This window comes from Apium graveolens, chromosome 7, assembly GCF_009905375.1.
Source record: "Apium graveolens cultivar Ventura chromosome 7, ASM990537v1, whole genome shotgun sequence".
Classification (NCBI taxonomy): domain Eukaryota; kingdom Viridiplantae; phylum Streptophyta; class Magnoliopsida; order Apiales; family Apiaceae; genus Apium; species Apium graveolens.
In genome coordinates this window covers 190,194,953-190,218,654 of record NC_133653.1, presented here as the reverse complement: position 1 = coordinate 190,218,654, position 23,702 = coordinate 190,194,953, and the positions used below count along the sequence as shown (strand labels likewise).

The 23,702-nt window shown below is 37.9% G+C and overlaps 2 protein-coding genes across 2 annotated transcripts; both read right to left on the bottom strand.

Annotated features, from left to right (window-relative positions):
- Positions 1-130: 130 nt before the first annotated feature.
- On the bottom strand, positions 131-3,200 carry LOC141670455 (ATP-dependent zinc metalloprotease FTSH 6, chloroplastic-like). The gene is given in 7 exon segments (XM_074476297.1): positions 131-431; positions 434-479; positions 610-850; positions 961-1,274; positions 1,598-2,138; positions 2,395-2,407; positions 2,410-3,200. Coding segments are annotated over 7 exon segments (2,022 nt in total). The 5' UTR covers positions 2,984-3,200; the 3' UTR covers positions 131-138.
- A 7,527-nt stretch (positions 3,201-10,727) lies between these two features.
- Positions 10,728-20,465, bottom strand: LOC141675068 (protein ROOT PRIMORDIUM DEFECTIVE 1). The gene is made up of 2 exons (XM_074481781.1): positions 18,965-20,465; positions 10,728-11,436 (listed from the first exon to the last, which is right to left on the bottom strand). The coding sequence occupies exon 1, from the start codon at positions 20,423-20,425 to the stop codon at positions 19,232-19,234; it is 1,194 nt and encodes a 397-aa protein (XP_074337882.1). The 5' UTR covers positions 20,426-20,465; the 3' UTR covers positions 10,728-11,436; positions 18,965-19,231.
- Between the last annotated feature and the right edge of the window lie 3,237 nt (positions 20,466-23,702).

Below are 23,702 nucleotides of genomic sequence, written 5' to 3'. Positions count from 1 at the left end.
TTAATCTGAAACCAGGCGCAAATAGGCTTCTGTACATGGTTCAATAGTGTGTGCTCATGTTATAATAATGTTGCTTCGAATGACTGTACACATAATTTAGATGGAGTTGTCTCAGCAACTCCAGCCCTATGTTCTACATTAGACCTTGTTCATTTCACGAGAAAGGCTTCTATGAGCTTTATGACTCGATATATCAGGAAATTCTGAAAGGATTGCTCTAAACTCTTCCCCAGTTAGCGTCTCCTTGTCAAGTAGCACTTGTACTAGTTTATCAATGGCTTCTCTGTTGCCCCTTATATGGTTTCTTGCAATTTGGTATGCGCTCTCGACTATACTTCTTATATTTGTATCTATATCTTTTGCGAGCTTCTCTGACATTGAATTTCTCACTAGCATCCTCAGTACCACATCACTGCTCTGTGCCTCAGTTAACTTAATGCCCAAGGCCCTATCTCTGACATACCATACATTGTTACCATCTGGTGATCAAGTAGAGTCAAATCATTAAGTCTGTTACTGTACTGCTTTGTTTTATAATTTCAAGTAGACTCCTCCTAACTATTTCCTTACAAGGAGATATATCATAAGCAAATTTTCAATGGAAATCACCTGTCTTGCTATCCAAGTTATCTGCTGCAGGTCCTCGGCTGCCCCTGTAGTGATTTCTGATTCACCAAATATAACTTCTTCAGCTGCTCCACCACCAAGGCCACTAACTATCCTAGCAAATAGTTGTTGTTTTGAGAGAAGTGTGAGGTCTTCGTTAGGTATGAACCATGTCAGACCACGAGCCTGGCCTCGAGGGATTAAGGTGACCTTTTGCACTGGGTCATGGCCGGGGGTTAATGTCCTGCAAAATTGAAACTCGATTAGAAACCTAAGAATCTGATTCTAGGCACAACCCTGCGGAATTTGAGGCATGTTATTATGATTGTGAATAATATAAGATGATTCACTCACGAACAAACAGCATGCCCAATTTCATGATAAGCCACCAGAATCTTGCTCTTTCCATCAGTCATCTTGGTTCCTTCCATTCCTGCCACTATTCTGTCAATCCAATCATCTATTTCCTTTGATGTTATCCTATTTTTTACCCTCCGACCAGCAAGAATTGCAGCCTCATTCATGAGATTAGCTAGATCAGCACCACTAAACCCAGGCGTTCGCATAGCGATAACAGCCAGAGACACATCTTTGTCAAGCCTCTTGTTGTTACTATGAACTTTTAGGATTGCTTCTCTTCCTCTTACATCTGATAGTCCAACTGTTACCTATGCAAGACAAACACCAAGCTTCCCCTCAAATATTGTAAAGTAAATGACCTTAGACAGCATAACACGTACACACAATTGGTTTTCAGGATCAAGATAGTGTGCATTGCTGATCCACATACTTCAAATACTTGCCTCAATTTCATAGTTAAAGATACATTTCTCCTTTGATCAAGCCAGAAAATACATATGCATATCTAATTTCAGAGTATGATCTACCATAAAAATTTATCATCATCTTATTTTGTGTGTTTGATTAAGAAGAAAAAATTTCCTAGAGAGACTACAGCTCCGTTAAGGTGATTAGGAAAAGGAGAACCAACCTGCCTGTCAAACCTTCCTGGTCTAAGAAGAGCAGGGTCAAGAATTTCGGGTCTGTTTGTTGCCGCAATGACAATCACTCCACTATCACCACTAAAACCATCAATTTCAGTGAGCAACTGATTTAAGGTTTGCTCTCTCTCGTCGTTACCCCCGCCAATGCCAGTTCCTCTTTGCCTTCCAACAGCATCTATCTCATCTATAAAAACCAAGCAAGGACTGTTCATTTTTGCCTTATTGAATAAGTCTCTTACCCTGGAAGCCCCCACTCCTACAAACATCTCAACAAACTCAGAACCTGAAAGTGAAAAGAATGGCACTCCTGCTTCTCCAGCTATGGCTCGAGCCAGCAATGTCTTGCCAGTCCCAGCTGGCCCAACTAAAAGTACTCCTTTTGGAATCTTTGCACTAACTGCAGCAAACTTTTCTGGAATTTTAAGGAACTCGACAATTTCTTGTAAATCTTGCTTTGCTTCTTCAACTCCAGCTACATCATCAAAGGCCACCCTAGTGTTGGGTTCCATCTCAAATTTAGCTTTACTTCTGTTGGCATAGGCAAACAAAATTCTGTTAGTTAAGTGTATCATATCCATTCTTTAGTGCGAAAGGTTCTGTATCCGACGGAGTTGTGCCAGACGTAGCAACTGCCAACTTGACATGTATGTTTGGTGTTTTGCAGTTGAAAAAGTTGAAGTTGCATAAGTCTTTACTGTCATCTGATGTACCTTCTGTGGTTTAACAATCTCATGGAATGCAAATCCCATACAAATGTGAGTGCGTGTGTGTGTGATTGTCATACCTTCCTAATCCAACGGAAAGTTAGGACCTCCTCCAGGTGAATTCATAGGAGTTCTGATCAGTAAGCTGCCAATCAAATACAAGGGAAAAGCCAAATTCCCTAACAAGTCAAGAAACACAGCTGATACATTCATTTCCATGGGATGAGCTGCAAAATCAACATCTTTGTCTTTGAGTTTCCTCAACAACTCTTGCGGCAATCCAGGTAACTGTATCTTAACTCTCTGACTCTTATTGAGTTCAGGAATCATTATCTCCGCGATCACCACAGTCCCATTCTCAAACAAGTCCACTTTATTGACAGCACCAGCATCAAGGTACTGCAAAAATCTTGAATATGACATTCTACTTGAAGTAGCATCCTTCGTGTTCTCTACTTGAGCTCTTGCAGGCTGCTGAACTATAGCTCCACCAATAAATGTGAGACCGACTCGATTCAAAAGATCTCTCCGGTTGAGTTTCGTGTTAATGTGTAAACCGGGATATCTGTTCTTGCTGTTGGGTGTTGGTGATGCATGGGAATTATCTGTAAGGCCATGAATTGTGCATATGGGAAAGCAAGGCTGGAACAGAGAAAGAGCAGGGGACATGTTTGTATTAAGAATGTTTGATCACTGGTTTATAGTTATATGGCTTGAAAATGCCAGTGTCTTGGCTGATGGTAGGGATTAAACTGTAGGGGATGATTGAATCAAATTTTAATTTAAATGGTGGGAAATGAATTATTTGAAGATGTTTCAAGAAAAGAAAAGGGATGCATGAGATGGTTCCAGTAATGCTTCCGTTGCCAGTTTGTCTTTTATACTATGCTGGTATGACATTTGAGTTCCTGAATGCTCTAGAGCAAGCACAGGCATTCTATAAATCCTAAGAAGGCCATGGCCATGATTGAGCATGATGAGATGGGGATTATCGCTAGATTTATTAGATTAAGAACAAATACTCAATTATAGGCATATAAGTCTAATTAATAAAAAAAAAGTGAGATATAATTAGTAACTCCTACGTTATCTTTCTAGTTTGTGATGGTTAACAAACTTTTGACATGTAACGGAATTATGGTAGAAAATGAATTATATTTCCCAGGTTGAGCTCTCGAAGTTAATTATTTATTGATATCAAAATTAATATGTTGCAACTTGGATATCACTTTTACGCTTATTTTCTCAATAATAACTTGCCTTTCAACATGATTATATATTTTATTCGAGTAATAAACTTAGAAAGTATGAAAAATGGAGTTGTTAACTAGTTTTAATGGCCATAGAGTTCAGAGCCACATCACATTCATATGCACATCCATTAATTTTCCACTTATTGGCGATTTCCAGCGAGTTTTAACCAAGAATACACTTCATCACTGGACTGGGCAATGATTTTACTGGATATCAACTTTGACGAAGGAGTCGTATTTCGACCAGAGAGTTCCTAGCTTGCAGATGCAGCGCTTCCAGAAGAAACACAGAAGTTCAAATGTCTCTAATAAACAACTCTCAGATGTTGATATATTTATATTCGGTACAAACCGTTAGAAAATTAGGATTTTAGAGCTTAATTAAATTATGTTCTTAATGTTAATCCTAAAATCTAATGATTGGAAATTGTTCAATGATATTTGAACTTAAATTTTCATGTATGGTTTTAAGAATTTTCTTAATGAAATCCATATGAAATGAGAGTTGAAAGTAGCTTGGAAAAGTTTGGAAAATTTGAGAATGTTTGTCCCACATTGAAATAAATAAAGGGGGTTGTGTGCTTTATATGGTATTACCCACATGAGTAGTATACAACTACTAAGGTGTGTGATGGTCCATTGTGTTGTTGTCAGAACTTAAGTACTGATGAGTTAAATCAGAACTTAACTTAAGTTCTGATAATAATGTGGGTGTTAATGTGAAAAACTGTTACAAATAATTTAAATTCAAAATCTGATCAGTTTTTATTTTTTTATTAATGAAGCAGTTTAATTCAGACATTAAGTGTGTTGACAGTTTCATTTTTCCTCTCCTATAAATAGAGGCTAAACTGAATGAATAGAAATAGACAACACACTACATTCTCATCTCTTCTCTTCAACCTCTCTGCATTTCTCTCCCACAAGAACTGAAGTGCTGATATTTTCCGGCGACTGAGGTGCTGGTCGAAGTGGAGGTTTTGTTGCTGCTGTTAACATAAACTCCGAGCTGTTTTATCCTGGTGGAGATATTGCGCACACTACATTCTCATCTCTTCTCTTCAACCTCTCTGCATTTCTCTCCCACAAGAACTGAAGTGCTGATATTTTCCGGCGACTGAGGTGCTGGTCGAAGTGGAGGTTTTGTTGCTGCTGTTAACATAAACTCCGAGCTGTTTTATCCTGGTGGAGATATTGCGCACATCCCAAACGCAGCAGGTAGGGGGCAATAATCTCTTCAAGAGCAGCCAGGACTTCGAGCAAGGCCTGGTGACTCAGCTGTAATCATTTTCTTGGCGTTTTGTATCTGTAAACCTTTATTTCAGTCACTGTTGAAAGCTATGGTTTCGGGTACATCTTTCTTTCTCTCTACGTTATTTCAGTTACTGATTTTGTTTACCTGCATGTTTTGTTTTGTTAACTGTGGTCTTGGCCTAAACTTGTTAAATTCTTTATACACTTGCCTCTATGTTGCTATACTTGTTAGTGAGTTTTTCTCAACATTCTTGAAGAGATTATTAGTTATTTAGAATTTAGCATAATGGTTAACGAAAGTGAGGTTATCGTTGGTGGTGGTAGCAGTTCGGGTGTAACTGCTGGGGCCATTGATTGGACCACCTATAGTTTCCCACAGGCTGTTGAACTAACCGGTTTACCGGAGAAATTCAATGGTGGCATTGGCTTTTCTCGCTGGCAGAAAAGGATGAAGCTGTGGTTGACTATAAAGGGTCTGTGGTCGGTTGTGGAATATGAGAAACCAGTAGTGGATCAAGAGAAGGCTGACACAGTTAAGGCTTTTGCGAAGTGGGCTGAGAAGGATGGAGTGGCTAGAGCGGCCATTCTTGCGGCACTAACAAACACTTTGTTTGATATCTATTCTTCTGATGCCTACTCTGCAAAACTCTTATGGGAGAAGCTGGACCAGACACATAATACTGACTCACAAGGTCTAGAAAAGTATTCTGTGGCAAGGTTCCTCGAGTTCAAGCTGGTGGACAATAAGTCCATGACTGAGCAGGTGCATGAGTTCGAGATGATAGTGCATGCTTTGAAGGAGTCTGGAATGAATCTCCCGGAGAAGTTCAAGGTGATGAGTGTGATTGAAAAACTCCCGAAGTCTTGGGAAGAGTTCTCTCTCTCCCTGAAAAGACAGAAAGGAGAGATCACCTGGACCAACCTTATGCTGGACATCTCGGTACAAGAACAACACAAGTCCAAACAGGGACATGTGATGCCAACTGAACACGGTACCTCGAAGGTAAACATAGCAACTGTAGGACAAAAAAGGAAGGCTTTTGCTAAGAAAGCTAATAGTAATAAACCTAAGAGTGACAAGGACAAGGCCAAGAAACCCAAGGCAAACAAACCATGCTGGTCTTGTGGGCAGGTTGGGCACTGGAGTAAGGACTGCTCGACGAAGAAAGCGAAGAAAACCGAGGTAGCACAAGCAAATGTTGTGCTTGGAACCGCAAGTGGGCCTGTAGTGAACATGGTTGTTGGTGAGGCTACGGCTTCTGAAACCAACGTTGACCGGTATGTATCCTACAACCCTGTGATATTTTCTACCTATCTGTCAAATGAATGGTTGATAGATACTGGAGCTAATGTACATATTTGTGCTGATATTAGTTTATTTGTATCTTATCAACAGAGTCATAGCCTGACTGTGAAGATGGGGAATGCTAGTGCTGCTCAAGTACATGGAGTTGGAAACGTGGATCTGAAGTTCCCTTCAGGACGTATTCTATCTCTGACGAGAGTGCATCATGTTCCCGACATGCGTAGAAATATAATAAGTGGAAGCTGTTTAGTTTCTAGTGGTTTTGAAATTTCGTTCAAGTGTAATAAAGTAGTTCTTATTCACACTGGTACATTCTTTGGCAAGGGTTACTTGTCAAATAGTTTATTTGTTATTAATGCGGATCCCGTTTTGGGAAGTTTGAATAATAATGTTATTCCTACTGTTAATTGTATTGAATCCTCAAATATATGGCATGCTAGACTAGGTCATTTAAACTTTGGTGCTCTTAAGAACATGATGAACTTAGAGTTGATTCCAAAATATACCATAGAAAAGAATTCTAAATGTCAAGTATGTGTGTCTGCTAAACAGATAAGGAAACCTTTTCATAACGTTGTTAGGGATTCAGACTTGTTAGATTTAGTACACACTGATATTTGTGAATTTGGTGGTGTGTTGACCAAGGACCAGTTTAGATACTTCATTACTTTTATAGATGATAGTAGTAGATATTGTTATGTTTATTTACTTAGACATAAGGATGAAGCACTTAGTAAATTCATTATATATAAAACTGAAGTAGAAAAACAAACTAGTAAGTTACTTAAAAGATTGAGATCTGATAGAGGTGGTGAGTATACGAGTAATGCTTTTAATGAATTTTGTGCAAACAATGGTATAGTTCATGAAGTTACTCCACCATACACACCTGAGTCTAATGGGGTTGCTGAGCGAAAGAACAGAACATTTAAAGATATGATTAATAGTATGCTTATTAACTCTGGGTTACCTAAATACATGTGGGGAGAGGCTCTAAATACGGCTTGCCATATTTTGAATAGAGTCCCTCTGAAACACATGGATAAAACACCCTTGGAGTTATGGAAAGGCAGGATGACTAGTCTTAAGTATCTTCGTGTGTGGGGGTGCCTTGCTAAGGTGCTTGTTCCTGAACACAAGAGAAATAAACTAGGTCCAAAGACTGTTGACTGTATCTTTCTGGGCTATCTTGAAACCACTACAGCTATGAGATTTTTAGTGTTAAAATCTGACATAGATGGTATAGTGGCAAACACGATAGTTGAATTTCGAGATGCGGCATTCTTTGAGGATGTCTACCCTATGAAGACTGGAATACCTGAAACGACTTCTGAGGAAGATCCTACTCACACATCAAGTTCTATTCCTGATCATGTGAAAAAGATGACAAATGTGGGGGCGGAACCTAGTAGTTGCTCTATTCCTAAGGAATTAGAGGAACCAAGGAGAAGTAAGCGTGCAAAAATAGTCAAGGATTTTGGAGGTGATTTCATCACTTACAATATCGAGGACGAACCTTTAACTTTCCGGCAAGCTATGGATTCTTCTGAGTCAAGGCACTGGAAGGGCGCTGTCAAGAGTGAAATTGACTCTATTGTTTCCAATGGAACATGGGAGTTGGTTGATCTCCCTCCTGGGTGTTCTACTATTGGGTGCAAATGGGTCTTTAAAAGGAAATTGAACCCTGACGGCTCAATAGATAAGTACAAAGCTAGACTGGTAGCTAAGGGTTTTAAGCAAAAGGAAGGAATTGATTATTTTGATATATACTCTCCGGTTGCAAGAATTGTAACAATCCGAATGCTTATAGCATTGGCTTCAGTCCATGGTCTTATCATTCATCAGATGGATGTAAAGACGGCTTTTCTTCATGGTGAACTTGAGGAAGAGATTTATATGGATCAGCCTGATGGATTTGTTGCATCAGGCAATGAAAGGAAAGTATGTAAGTTGATCAAGTCCATCTATGGCTTGAAACAAGCTCCCAGAGATTGGCATAAAAAATTTGATGAAACTATATTGCCTTTCAGTTATAAGATTAATGAAAGTGATAAGTGTGTCTACACTAAAGTTAAAGGTAATGAGTGTGTTATCTTGTGCCTATATGTGGATGATATTTTATTGTTTGGAACCAATATTGAGATTATTAACGAGACTAAAGAATTCTTGAAAAGGCATTTTGAAATGAAGGATATGGGTGAGGCAAGTGTGATTCTTGGAATCAAATTGATTCAGTCCACTGAAGGAATAACCTTGACTCAATCTCATTATATAGAGAAATCTATACTTGAGAAATATGGTTATTCACAGTGTAGAATCGCTAGTACACCTTATGATTCGAAAGTTGCCCTTGTCAAGAATACTTCAGGAGTGCCTGTGTCTCAGTTAAGGTATTCTCAGATTATTGGGAGCTTGCAGTATCTTGCTAACTGTACTAGACCAGATATTTCATATTCTGTGTCTAAATTGGCGAGATATACAAGCTGTCCAAACAGAACTCATTGGGATGCTCTTGATAGAGTACTTAGATATCTAAAAGGCACAATGTACCTTAGTTTACACTACAGGAGATTTCCTGGTGTGCTTGAAGGGTACAGTGATGCAAGTTGGATAGCTAAGAAGTCTGGTTCCAATGGAGTGACTGGATACGTGTTCACCTTGGCTGGTGGAGCAATATCCTGGAAGTCAAGCAGACAGACTATTGTTACTCGGTCTACTTTTGAGGCTGAGTTGTGTGCACTTGATGCCACAGGGACGGAGGCTGAATGGTTACACGGACTTATGTCTGCAATACCTGTAGTAAGCAGACCGCTCCCTGCTATTGCTATTCACTGTGATAGTCGAACAACTATCGACAAGATTAGCAGTAAAAAGCATAATGCTAAAACTAAGAGACACATCCAAGTTAGACTCAAGTCTATAAGGGGTTTAGTGACTGATAGGATCATAGCTATAGAGTTCATAGGAACTCAGAATAATATAGCTGATCCTCTTACTAAAGGACTGGAACCTGCAGTGGTCCTTAAGTCAAGGTTGGGGATGGGATTGTCAACCCATCATAATTCATCAACAGTGGGAACCCAATACACATGAGAGGAGATCCCTCGAAGTGTATTCAATGGGTAATAACAAGCTGTAAGGATGAGTTGGTAGTACCTTTGCTACATAGATGATACTATAGTATCTGAGTCTATCCCCTGTAAACCTAGAAGGTACTGACACTGCCAGAAAAGCAAGAGTGTTGAAAATCTGAATGGGATCAAGTCATTTGACGAGATAGAGGCAGTATATCTCTGGAGATGCCCAGCTAAGCGAATGTAATTGTGTGGTCGCAATTAGAGGATAGGGTTAATCCTTGAAGCATTCGACGAACAGGATCGAGACATGACCATTAATGTCTCAAAGCCGTAGATTGGCACCATAACCTTTGACTTGTCGTCGTCTATGGAATTTGGTTATACTAAACGGATTAAGATTCAAGGTGAAACATTCCATCTGAGTCCGATAGCCATTGAAGTAGAGGAATTAGGAGGGTTCAAACCCGGAAGGGTACCGACTCTGAAAAACAAGTCATGATGGGAAATTGATCACATTTCTGTATGGATTTGTGGGGGATTGTTAGAAAATTAGGATTTTAGAGCTTAATTAAATTATGTTCTTGATATTAATCCTAAAATCTAATGATTGGAAATTGTTCAATGATATTTGAACTTAAATTTTCATGTATGGTTTTAAGAATTTTCTTAATGAAATCCATATGAAATGAGAGTTGAAAGTAGCTTGGAAAAGCTTGGAAAATTTGAGAATGTTTGTCCCACATTGAAATAAATAAAGGGGGTTGTGTGCTTTATATGGTATTACCCACATGAGTAGTATACAACTACTAAGGTGTGTGATGGTCCATTGTGTTGTTGTGTGCTTCACGCGCGCACACACACACACGCGCCCGCCCCGCCCCGCCACGCACCGCACCGCACCGGACCGGACCGGACCGGGTCGGGTCGGAGGGCGAATGTCTCGGCGTCTCGCGTACGCGAGGCGACCTGGGCGAGGATTTTATTTATTTGAGAATTATTTTAATTCGAATTTATTTATCGGTGATTGGATTATTGGGATGGGTTCTGAAATAGGCTAAGTAGTCTAAATATATTGAACTTGCAAATAATCTGATCTGTAACAAGTTCTGATATTAGAATCAGAACTTAAGAACTGATGAATAAAATCAGAACTTAACAAGTTCTGATATCAGAATCAGAACTTAAGTACTGATGAGTTAAATCAGAACTTAACTTAAGTTCTGATAATAATGTGGGTGTTAATGTGAAAAGCTGTTACAAATAATTTAAATTCAAAAGCTGATCAGTTTATGAATTCAAAATCTGATCAGTTTTTATTTTTTTATTAATGAAGCAGTTTAATTCAGACATTAAGTGTGTTGACAGTTTCATTTTTCCTCTCCTATAAATAGAGGCTAAACTGAATGAATAAAAATAGACAACATACTACATTCTCATCTCTTCTCTTCAACCTCTCTGCATTTCTCTCCCACAAGAACTGAAGTGCTGATATTTTCCGGCGACTGAGGTGCTGGTCGAAGTGGAGGTTTTGTTGCTGCTGTTAACATAAACTCCGAGCTGTTTTATCCTAGTGGAGATATTGCGCACATCCCAAACGCAGCAGGTAGGGGGCAATAATCTCTTCAAGAGCAGCCAGGACTTCGAGCAAGGCCTGGTGACTCAGCTGTAATCATTTTCTTGGCGTTTTGTATCTGTAAACCTTTATTTCAGTCACTGTTGAAAGCTATGGTTTCGGGTACATCTTTCTTTCTCTCTACGTTATTTCAGTTACTGATTTTGTTTACCTGCATGTTTTGTTTTGTTAACTGTGATCTTGACCTAAACTTGTTAAATTCTTTATACACTTGCCTCTATGTTGCTATACTTGTTAGTGAGTTTTTCTCAACACAAACATGGTCGAGTTGGTTTACAAGGTACATGATCGAAAACAACACGAAATGGTCGCCTATTACATGGTCTGTGATACTGCATGCAGATAACCCGCCTGATTAGTTCGTTGAAGTCTGTTCAATACTTAAACTAGCCCAGATAGGTAGACCAATACAAGCAAAACTGGCCATCTTTCGCCCACACACAAATTAAAAAAAAGGGATATATGTCCGTCTTGACTGCATCCATACCAGAGAAATTTTGTTTTACAGTTCAGCTGAACTCTGAAAGACTGAAACTACAATTCTTTCATTGTTCAGTTTCCTCTGCCAGGGCTACGGGTTCCCCTGAGTCCACTTTTCCCTGAAGATGCAAAATATTATAAAATTATAATTACAAGGAATAGAAAAAAACCTAAAATATTCACCAGGATCAAACATAGCAGCTTACTCATTTATCAAATTAAAAAATTAAATCAAATCAAGTATCAACACTGATTTAAAATTTCGATATTTTAATTTACAAATTTGAGATTGTAACAGAAGTCTAATAGCCAATAGGCAAAATTTGCTAATTGTGCTATCCTTTCAATCCTTACACACACAGAGTGACAGAGTTATAGTTTACAAGTTATAACTATAGTACTGAAATGTATTTGGTAAGCGGTTACCATAAGGCATGGTGATTTGTTTCTTGCAAAAGTAGAGTACTGTTTGAGCAGAAATGTACAAAAAAAAAAGCTGTTTGATTTCAATCAGGAAAGCTTCTTGGTTTTAATTTTCTCTTGCTACACAAAATCTAGTAAACATTACTTGATATATAAAATGATTCAAAATTAAGTTTTAACTTTCTTTTTCCACAATACAAAACTTTCATCGTCCACAAAACAAAATTAGGCAAGAACCATTAATGCAGTTGAAAGATGAAATTAATCTTGGCAGTTATAAAAGCTATAATATATGCATTGCACCATAATCTCTAGTGATAGAAAAAGGTCCTTAGCAATAAATGATAAATTTCCTTCTATCATATTACATATAGGATGTATGTGGTGAAAACAGGAGGGGAATCTTAAAAAGATAGACAATGGGGGGGGGGGGGGGGGGGGAAGGCCCTCAAAATAGGTGATAAAGAATCACCGCATGCAGGCAAAGCCTATATGCAAGAGTAAAAAATGAAGGCAACATGCTCAGGTATTGTTCATTGGTTCATTCATTTATTACCGCATTTGATATGAGTTGGGTATTAAGTTCTTCGGATAAAGACATTTTGGATATTAAATTTCAAAATTCAACTTGAATACGAACCAATATCAAACTTCAACTATAGAAATGAAGATGGAGAAACATTTATAACAATAAAAAAATTAAATGGAAGAACTTTAATACTTATATCCGAGCACAAGAAGTTAACACATAAATACACCATTAATCGAGTGCAGTTTATTGTAGTGCTATATGAGATCTAGAATTTAATCCCCCCACCCTCTCAATTCCCCCTCTCCATACTTGTAATCTGATGCATTGAAAAAATTAAAAAGAACTTGTGAATACTATGCATCCGTTGCTCTGATCTGGTACCTTATAGTTATCGGGTTATTTTTCTCAGCCAGATTTGGTTCATTTAAAAGTGAATATTCTATGCATCGAACTTTTTAGGTTAATTGAACTTCACATTATATCTTTTCTTTTGAGAGTACTCTGAAATACAGACTATCAAGATTGAGCAAGGGCAGTGCAGTCAGTGGCTAACTGGCTACTACAAGGAATTGTTAGAGGTGGTGGGATGTCTATTGTTTAGTCATATAATCAATTATTATAAATACGAAGCATTCTTCATTGTAGTGAGAATCAATGAGATAACACAAACCATGGTTAAAGTTTTCAATCATATCAAGTAGCCCAATGCCCATGCAACTGGTCTTGGAATAGCTATCAAGAGCTAACATAACATCAATGTTTCTAGGCATTTAGAAAAGTCTGTCTTACTTCAATTACTTGTTGTACTTGCTGCAATAGAGTCTGAATAGAGTTATTCAGTAGTGTGCCTAAAGCGAGATAAAAAGCTATGCATGTAGATTTTCTTAAAGAGGATTATTGGTGCGGAAGCTCCATGATAGGCGCCTGAGTTCTGGATCGAGTTACGGGACCTTTTACAGTGAAGTCTTGGTCGATTCTTTCCCTTAAGGGGGTGTTATTCTTATTCTTCCTACCTCTCCCTATGTTTGCTTAATTGCAAACAATAGGAAAATACTGAGAGCTCAGTTAGAGAGAGCTCACTGATCTCATTTGATATTTGATAAGGAATATTTTTCCCCTCTTTCTTATTTCTCAATGAACCTTTAAATACTTACAAGGAAAAAACTAATAATCAGCAGCTACTAGCAATAATTCTGCTTCTAACAAATAGCCTGAAAATCTGCATCAATTAGCAATAAATCTGCTACTTTTATGAAGCTAGAAATCTGTAATTAGCCCAACTAAAAATCTGCAATCAAACAGAATCTTCTCCCATAATTCTAGCTTGCTTATTTTGACTGCGTCTCTTGTAATAATGACGAAAAGGAACCACCTGGACACTTTGTTGTTGACCAGGTGTATTACTTGTAACATTACTCCTTTCCTCCAAAAAGCGTTTGACCTCAAGCGCGAATGTTGGATATTGTTTCTCAATAAGTTGAGCTGATTCCCATGACGCTTCAGAAGGAGATAAGCCATCCCAATGAATTAGAATATGATACTCTCCTGCAATAATCTTTTTGTCCAGTACAGCTTTTGGGCTTGGCAGAACTTCCCCTTCGTGAATATCTGGATACGTAAGTGATGTCTCATCAATAGATCCTTGAAATTTTTTTAAACAGGAGACATGAAAAACTGGGTGTATTTTGACTGCTTGAGGAAGTTGAAGACGATAAGCTACAGTCCCAATTTTTGCTTGTATGGTAAATGGGCCATAATATCGAGGAGAGAGTTTTTTGTTCCTGTTAGACGCTAGAGATAGTTGTCGATAAGGTTGTAACTTCAGCAACACCAGATCACGGACTTCAAAGTGCACTTCTCTGTGAGATTTATCATAGTTATTCTTCATGATATCTTGGGCTTGCAATAGTCTATCACGAATTCCCGATACAATCTGGTCTCGAGTTTTGAGTTCCTGCTCCACAGCTTCCACTCGACTTAGCCCAGAACAATAATTTAGAAGGCGAGGTGGTGCTCTCCCATAAACGACTTCAAAAGGAGTTGTTTTCAGAGAAGAATGATAGCTAGTATTATAGCAATACTCAGCCCAAGAAATCCATTGCATCCATTTGCGGGGCTGATCACTGGTAAAACAGCGTAAGTAGACTTCAATGGTGCGATTAACGACTTCTGTTTGCCCGTCACTCTGTGGGTGATAGGCTGAACTAAAAGTTAACTTTGTTCCACTCAATTTGAAGAGTTCTGTCCAAAAGGAGCTTGTAAAAATGACATCTCTATCACTCACAATTGTTTCTGGCAGGCCATGCAACTTGAATATATGATCAAAAAACATTTTTGCCACTGAGATTGCAGAATATGGGTGAGACATGGGAATAAAGTGCGCATACTTTGAAAAGCGATCCACCACGACTAGCAAAACAGATTTCCCAAATGAAGGAGGCAAGGCATCAATGAAATCCATTGAAATATCAGCCCATACTTGCAAGGGAACTTGCAAAGGTTGTAGCAAACCAGCTGGTTGTAAATGCTCAGATTTGTTCTTTTGACAAATTGCACAACACCTGATGAAATCTTGGATATTTTTCTTCATTCCAGACCAATAAAAGTCAGATGCTATGCGAAATAGAGTCTTTTGGTATCCTTCGTGGCCTTGGTTATGCAGCGCTGAAATAACAACTTGGATGAGAGGGGAATTAGAATCCAAATATGCTCTCTTTTTGTAGAATATCAGTCCATTATTATATGACCATTGTGGTGGCAATTTTCCCAACTTGATATTGTTGATAATGGACTGCAATGGTTGGGTAGTTTCTACCTCCTCCATCAAGGCTTTGAAAAGTTCTAGTTGTGGCCCAGAAATTGCTGCAATCAGTCCGACATTGTCATCTCTTCGCGACAAGGCAACTGCCACTCGATTCTCCCTGCCTGCCTTATACTCCACTTGAAAATCGTAACCCAAGAGTTTGCTTATCCAGTGTTGTTGAGGGGATGTACTGATTCGTTGATCAAGTAGATATTTGAGACTGAAATGATCTGTACGGATTATGAATTTTCTTCCCCATAAATAAGGTCTCCAATGCCGAATAGCTTGTGAAAGCGCAATGAGTTCCTTTTCATAAGCCGGGAGCTTGATGTGTCGTTGAGCCATTGGTTTGCTGTAAAAGGCAATGGGTCTGCCTTCTTGTTGTAACACCGCCCCCATTCCATAATCAGAAGCATCACATTCAACAAAAAAGTCTTTTTCAAAATTGGGTAATGCCAATACCGGGGTCGTTGTCATGGCACGCTTTAAGTGTTCAAATGCAGCCATTGATTCTCTAGTCCAGGTGAAGGAGTTCTTCCGCAACATATTGGTTAAAGGTGCTGCAATCAAGCCATAATTATGTACGAACTTTCTAAAGTAACCGGTTAGGCCGAGGAATCCTCTAAGAGCTCGAATAGTTGTTGGTTTAGGCCATTGAGTCATAGCCTCAATCTTTTCAGCATCTGCCATCACTCCCTCTGCTGATATAATATGGCCAAGATAAGAGATCTTAGATTGAGCCAATGAGCATTTAGATTCCTTTAAAAACAACTCATTTTGTTGTAAGACAGAAAAAACCATTCGTAAATGGTTTAAATGGTCAGCCCATGTGCGGCTATAGACGAGTATGTCGTCGAAGAAAACAAGAACAAACTTACGAAGATAAGGCTGGAATACTTCATTCATTAAAGCTTGGAATGTAGAGGGCGCATTGGTAAGTCCAAATGGCAACACCGGAAACTCAAAATGCCCATGATGCGTCCGAAATGCTGTTTCCTCCACATCAGGTAGGTGCATGCGAACTTGGTGGTATCCAGATTTTAAATCCAGCTTTGAGAAGTATGTTGAGCCGTATAATTCTTCAAGAAGTTCATCAATGACTGGGATTGGGAATTTATCCTTAATTGTTTGAGCATTCAAGACACGATAATCAACACAAAATCGCCACGAATTGTCTGCCTTCTTAACAAGCAAAACTGGAGATGAATAAGGAGAATTGCTTGGTCTGATTATTCCCTGTTTTAGCATCTCTTCGCACTGCACTTCAATTTCATCTTTCTGCATATGTGGGTAGCGGTAAGGTCTCACCACTACTGGGCCTGATCCGGGTTCCAGTGATATTCTGTGATCACATACACGAGGAGGGGGTAGACCAACTGGTGTCTTAAATATGCCATGAAATTCTGAGCACAATTGCTTCAAATTCAGCTCTCGTTCCGCTTCTAATTTCATAGTTGAGAGAGATGGTTCTGACTTTTGAGCGGGATCCATAAGACCATGCAACTCTACTTGTTTACCGTTCCAATTAAATTTCATCTTCATTGTTGCAAAATCCCAACATATTGGCCCCAATGTCTTGAGCCAATTGACACCTAATACAGCACCAAACCCACATAAAGGAAGTAAAAATAAATCAAAAGAAAATTTTTGATTACCCACTTGTATTGGAAGCTCTCTGCAAAATCCCGGGCTATTCAATTTCTCTCCATTTGCTACCATGACTCGAAGGTTTTCCTTGGGTTCAACTTTGATTTGAAGCTGATGCATTTGAGATTCGTTCACAAAACTATGAGTAGATCCTGAATCAATGAGGACCACCGAGGGGTGCCCATTTATGCTTCCCTCTACTTGCATCGTCTGATTGTTCAGTGTTCCTGAAATTGCGTGGAATGAGATTTTTGGGTCAGTTTCCGGTACACCTTCCTCGTCAAAACCTTCTAACCAAAACAACTGTTTACACTTGTGTCCAACTTCATATTGTTCATCACAGTTAAAACACAATCCCTTAGACCTGCGTTCCTCCATTTCTACTCGCGAGAGCCTTTTAATAAAAGGAGTTTTAGGACCTCCTGCACCAGAAAAAGTGACATGACTTTTACGAGGTTGGGCAACATCTTCCTTCCCCTTTCCAGTACGCCGCTCATAAAGTCGGGCCAGGCTCATGGCTGTGGTCAAATCTGGTGGGTTGTGAAGCTCAACTTCAACTGCTATGGCTTCCCTCAAACCGCTAATGAATATCTCTTTCTCCTGTTCAATGGTCAGAGATGTGGTTTGCGCAGAAAGTCTTTCAAATTGCCTCTGATATGCCTTAACTGTTTCTGTTTGTTTTAATTTAGATAGCTCTCCCAGTTTACTGCTTCTGATTGGAGGCCCAAACCTCAAGTGACATTGGTTCTTGAAATCATCCCAAAATATATTTGGTCGATCTCTTTTTAGCTTCAGATACCACAATTGTGCATCTCCTTCAAGGTGGAACGAAGCCAACACTACTTTGTCCTCTTCTATAGTCCTCTGATGGTGAAAAAAGTTATCGCAACAGCTTAGCCACACCAACGGATCAACAGTGCCATCATAACGAGGAAAATCTAGTTTTGTATATCTAGGCACGAAGTTGTTTCCATCTGTGTTGGTCTTGTCAGATTGATTTCTGGGTTCTCGAGGTGTTCGTTGGGAGCTTCCTCCAGTTGATTCTCGGTCATGTCCACGAGAATGCACAGTCTTCGCAAGTTGTTCCAGTTGAGCAGTCATGTGCTGATGTCTTGCTTGGTGCGCTACTTGCTCTGATTTGTAGACATTAAGGAATTCCTCAAATTGTTGTTGCAAAGTGCGTTGTTCCCCCATAACTACTGGCTCTGATACCAATTTGATAGGCGCCTGAGTTCTGGATCGAGTTACGGGACCTTTTACAGTGAAGTCTTGGTCGATTCTTTCCCTTAAGGGGGTGTTATTCTTATTCTTCCTACCTCTCCCTATGTTTGCTTAATTGCAAAGAATAGGAAAATACTGAGAGCTCAATTAGAGAGAGCTCACTGATCTCATTTGATATTTGATAAGGAATATTTTTCCCCTCTTTCTTATTTCTCAATGAACCTTTAAATACTTACAAGGAAAAAACTAATGCTAGCAATAATTCTGCTTCTAACAAATAGCCTGAAAATCTGCATCAATTAGCAATAAATCTGCTACTTTTATGAAGCTAGAAATCTGTAATTAGCCCAACTAAAAATCTGCAATCAAACAGAATCTTCTCCCATAATTCTGGCTTGCTTATTTTGACTGCGTCTCTTGTAATAATGACGAAAAGGAACCACCTGGACACTTTGTTGTTGACCAGGTGTATTACTTGTAACACTCCAGCTGGGTCCTGTATTGTGGACTTTCACTTTCTCGAAATAAGCTTCTTGGGTATCTTTCTTAACAGGTCATTAGTGGTACAAATTGCCGTACTTTTCTTCTAAATGGATAAAAGGCAGAGAAATCTCCCAAATAAGGGGATCAGATTTATGTAATAGGATTCTTAATTGGGTATTTCAATCAAATTACTAATGTATGTCCTTCAACTTGATGATGTCCACTTTACGTACATTTTCTTTACCCAAGGTTATACTTATCAAAGTTAATCAAGTTTAGCAAATAAATCAAAAGGAAGATCCTTATTCATTATGGCTCAAAATAAACAAACAAAATTGCATCATACTGCAGATTAATGCCTAACTTCACTTGCAGGTGTGCCAATTTTTGCAGAGTAAAGTCATTACTTGAAAAATTCAACTACGCAATAACTAAATAAGATTAAAAAAAAAACCTTAAATGCCAACATCCATAATATACCAGACAAACAGGCATACAAACAAGAGAATGTGAGAGGTTGGAAGAGAGAGCTAATAACCTCTGAACAGCCTTCACTCTGTTCTCCTGAGCTCTGCAACTTAATTTGCTAATTTGTTTATAGATCATATCCAGACCAACACACAAGACACTGATTTTACAATCAGCAATGTACTGTTCATCCAACTTAATAGCTGATTACATGCTGCTGAAAGCTGGTCAAAGACTGCTGACATAATTAAACTTAGTATACCAATGGCCATATGGCGAAATAACAACTATTACCATCAAAATTGTAGCCATTTTCCTCAAATGTAGAGTACTTAACTCAATCACTATCTTCCTCGTCCGATTCACTCTCATTCCCATAGCCAGTCCTCAACATTGCACTATTTCCGGAAAAACCTCGCTTTCCCATTGCTACAAGTTCAAGTAGCTTCCTTCTAACAACATAAACCGGATTAGGATCAATCAAGCAACCTCTTTCGTACGCTTCTCTCAGAAAAACAGTATGTCTCTTCCCTTTTGTAGACAAATAAAACATCCCCGGATGATCCAAAAACAAATCCCTTATATTCAACTCAATCCCAAACCAACTCCTAAAATGACTAATCTTCTCCACCTCGACCATTTTCTCAACCGTCAAACTCAAAAACTCATGAACAATCCCAACCGCCCGCTTCTCCAAACCCTTGATTCCCCTCTTACTCTTCGATTTCACCCCCATTTCCTCATACGGTCCTATATACTCCAAACTCTGCCATTCCCTAACTTTAGCCCTAAAATTCTTCTTCAACTTCATCCCCGGAGGATACCCGTGTTTAAAACTAAACCTAATATCACTCCTATCAACACTACAATCCTCTTTACAAACCTCCAAAATTCTCCAATTCTCAACAGCACTAACTAAACTACCATTCTCAACTACACTAACAAGTTCAAGCATATGAGTATTAACTTCACTAACGTTATTCGAAAGCCTAAAAATATGAGGGTGTTTGGAAATTACCGAGTCCTCGAAATCATCAGGCAATCCAAGCTCCCTCCAAACCTTAAAAACAGCTCTAAGAGGCACCCTTTTCGACACAGACATCGAAAGAATCCTAATCAACCTATCAATCACAACAGACAAACAACCCTCAATAGAAAACCCCTCTTCTTGATATAAAGCTACAGCCTTTGGTGTTAATTTGCATAAAGGTTGTGACTTTGCAGGGTCATAAAAGATTTCAAAAATGTGGGGGTATTTTCTGAGAAAAGCTGTGGGGCCACGGTTGAGATGGAGCTTTTGGGAGAGTCTTGTGAGGAAATCAATGGAGATTGAAGGTGGGTTTATGGTGGGGTTTGCAAGAATGAGGTCTTGAATAGAGTAGATTTTGAGGAGGTTTTTGTATTTGTCCATGAGTTTTTCGAAAGCTGGGTCTCTGAATCTTGAAGCTACATAGCTTGCTGATGTTGTGGAGTATGAGTTGGTTGTGAAAAGGGGTTGTGAAATGAGCTTTTTGGTGATGTGGGTCGCCATTGTTGAGGGAGATCAGTGGGGTAGCAGCAGTGTAGGCGTGAAGAGCACAAATGCAATACAAAATTATCAACTTAAAAAAAACATAATATTATAAATATCTCTCAAAATAATTACTAAATATCTACTATAAATTACTTCAATAAATAATAAATAATCTAAAAAGAATATAAATTTATAATATTGATTTGATATGAAAAAAATTATATTTGAATATTAATATATATATATTATCAATTTTAAATGTGATAAATGCAACTAATTAAATGTATTGAATTATTGAAAAAATAATTGTAGAAGCATTGAAATTTATAATTTTTGAAAAAGACATAAATCTATAGTATTTATTTAATGTGATGTATAAATTATATTTAAAATTCGCATTCTTTTAACCATTTTCAGAGGGGCTAAAAATCATATTTCTATAAAAAAACAATATTTTTAATTTATACTCAAATATTATAATACAACTTATAAATAAAGCAAAAAAAAATAGGGACTATGGGAAACAGTATTTCCAGAGCACATTTTTTTTGTTTACAGAGGTATCAAAGCATGAAATGACAGGCATAGACAATAAAAATAAAGAAAGAAAAATAATACCAGGATATTTTTGTCTTTTCATACATTTTGAGTTCTGAAAATAAAAAATTTGATCTGGAAATAACGATTCCCAAAAATTATCATGAAAAACTGTATTTTTAAAATGGCTATTTGTTAAACTTGTATACATTCTCTATTTTTCTAAAATTTTCAGGGGTTTAAAAAATTATCTCTATAATATAATTTAATAAAAAAGATTATGTAAAATTATTAAACTCGTACTATTATATAAAAAGAAAAAAAAAGAGAAAAATACACTATGAACTTGGTAAATCTCACGTCTGGAAGGAATAAATATTTTCAAGGTGCAAAAGACATTCTAGAGACTAACAGTTTCGGGATTGGTCAGGGGTCATAGCAATTAAGCAAATGGATCATAATTAATACATAAATATGGGAGAAGTGTATCAACTTATGAACGTGGAGGTGGAGAAGGTTCTGCGGAAATGGCTTTATTTTGATGAGCAAGAAAGGAACCGGGGGCTCTAATTTAGCAGCATGTGCTCACAGTCTATTTTAGCATCAATGTTAAAAATAAATAATATATTTTTGACTATTAAAATAATAAAATTGTGTGGGAGTTTCTAGAATAATCTTGGTACATGTATTAGTATTTTTCTATGTTCAATGTATTGGTGTAGGTATATGTAATCTCTAGATACATGTATTTTGATCAAGTGTTGTCTATTGTAGTCTAAGAGTTATTTAGATTTTTCTATAGAGTCCTATATAAAGCCTTGTACCAAGTCATTTGTAATCAAGTAATTTTTCAAGTAATACATTTCTTCTCCTAAATTGTCTTGTGTGAGTTTGAGTGAGATCCTTTCTTCCAATAAAGTGGTATCAGAGCCAAAGGTTCTACTTCTACTTGTCTTCAAAGAAGGCTTGTGTGGTGTAAAGAAGAAGGAGATCATGGCAAATGGAATGTCTCAATGGCAAATGCCAAAGTTCACCAAAGATAATTATGAGAATTGGTGCATTCGTATGAAGGCGATCCTTAGAGCAAATGATGTGTGGGAAATTGTGGAGAAAGGATTGGAGGTGCCCGAAAATGAAGCAAATTTGAATCAAGTTCAAAAAGATCAACTTCAAGCCCAAATAAAGAAGGATCAAAAGGCGATCATGATCATTCATCAATGTTTGGATGATTCTATGTTACAAAAAGTGGCTTCCGCAACAACATCAAAGAAAGTTTGGGATACTTTCAAATCTTCTTTTAGTGGCGATGCTAAAGTAAAGAGAGTTCGGCTACAAACACTTCGTGGCGAGTTTGAGGCTTTGCGAATGAAAGAATCCGAATCAATCTCGGATTATTTTTCAAGGGTCTTGACCGTTGTCAATCAAATGAAAAGCAATGGAGAAGAGGTAAGTGATGTTCGTGTTATTGAAAAAGTTCTTCGTTCACTTGACTCTAAATTTGATTACAAAGTTGTGGCAATTGAGGAGGCTAAAGATATAGATGAAATGACTATTGATGAGCTTATGGGATCATTACAAGCCCATGAAGAAAAAATGTTAAAGAAGGAGCCAATTGAACAAGCCTTACAATCAAAGTTATCTTTTAAAGATAATAATGGAAGGTATATGAGGAGCCAAAGAGGTCTTGGACAAGGACGTGGAAGATGATTTCTATATGGACAAGGAAGAGGTCGTGGCCAACAAAGGGAGGAAAGTCAAAAGTATGAAAGATTGTACGAGACAAGAAATTCAAGAGGCCGTGGAAGAGGAAGAGTTACACCAAGGTATGGCAAGTCAAATGTTAAATGCTATAATTGTCAAAAATTTGGTCATTATGCTTCTGAGTGTCACGCTTCAAAAAATCAAGTGGAGGAGAAATCTAATTTTGTTGAAGATAAAGGCAATGTTGATGAGCCCACTTTGCTTCTAGCGCATAAAGGAGAAGTAAAATTTGAAGATAATTTGTGGTATCTTGATAGCGGCGCAAGTTATCATATGTGTGGCAATAAAAATTTGTTCGTGGATCTTGATGAGAAAGTGAATGGAAAAGTCACTTTTGGAGACTCTTCGGGAGTGCCCATCAAAGGCAAAGGTAACATCTTAATTCGCTTGAAAAATGGAGATCATAATTTTATTTCAAGTGTTTATTATGTGCCTAGCATGAAAAATAATATAATGAGTTTGGGGCAACTAATGGAGAAAGGCTATACCATCACCATGAAAGATGGATTTCTCAATTTGAGAGATTCTAATGATAATTTAATTGCAAAGGTGCCTATGACCAAGAATCGTATGTTTATTCTCAAAATTCAAAATGATGTTGCAAAATGTCTTAAGGCTTGTATTGGAGATTCTTCTTGGCTTTGGCATCTTAGGTTTGGGCACTTGAACTTTGATGGACTAAATTCACTATCAAAGAAGCATATGGTGAATAGATTGCCTCACATCAACCATCCAAACCAAATTTGTGAAGGATGTCTTTTCGGAAAATAATCAAGAAAGAGCTTTCCAAAGGAATCTATGTCAAGAGCAAATGAGCCACTTGAACTCATTCACTCCGATGTATGTGGGCCTTTTAATCCTCTATCTTTTAGTAATAATCGCTATTTCTTGTTATTCATTGATGATTTTAGCCGCAAGACATGGGTGTATTTTCTCAAAGAGAAGTCTCAAGTTTTTGAATGCTTCAAAAAGTTCAAAGCCCAAGTTGAAAAAGAGA

What these genes read in the sequence shown, in the direction of transcription:
- LOC141675068 (XM_074481781.1), bottom strand. Translation starts at nt 20,425, where the DNA reads ATGGCGACCCACATCACCAAAAAGCTCATTTCACAACCCCTTTTCACA.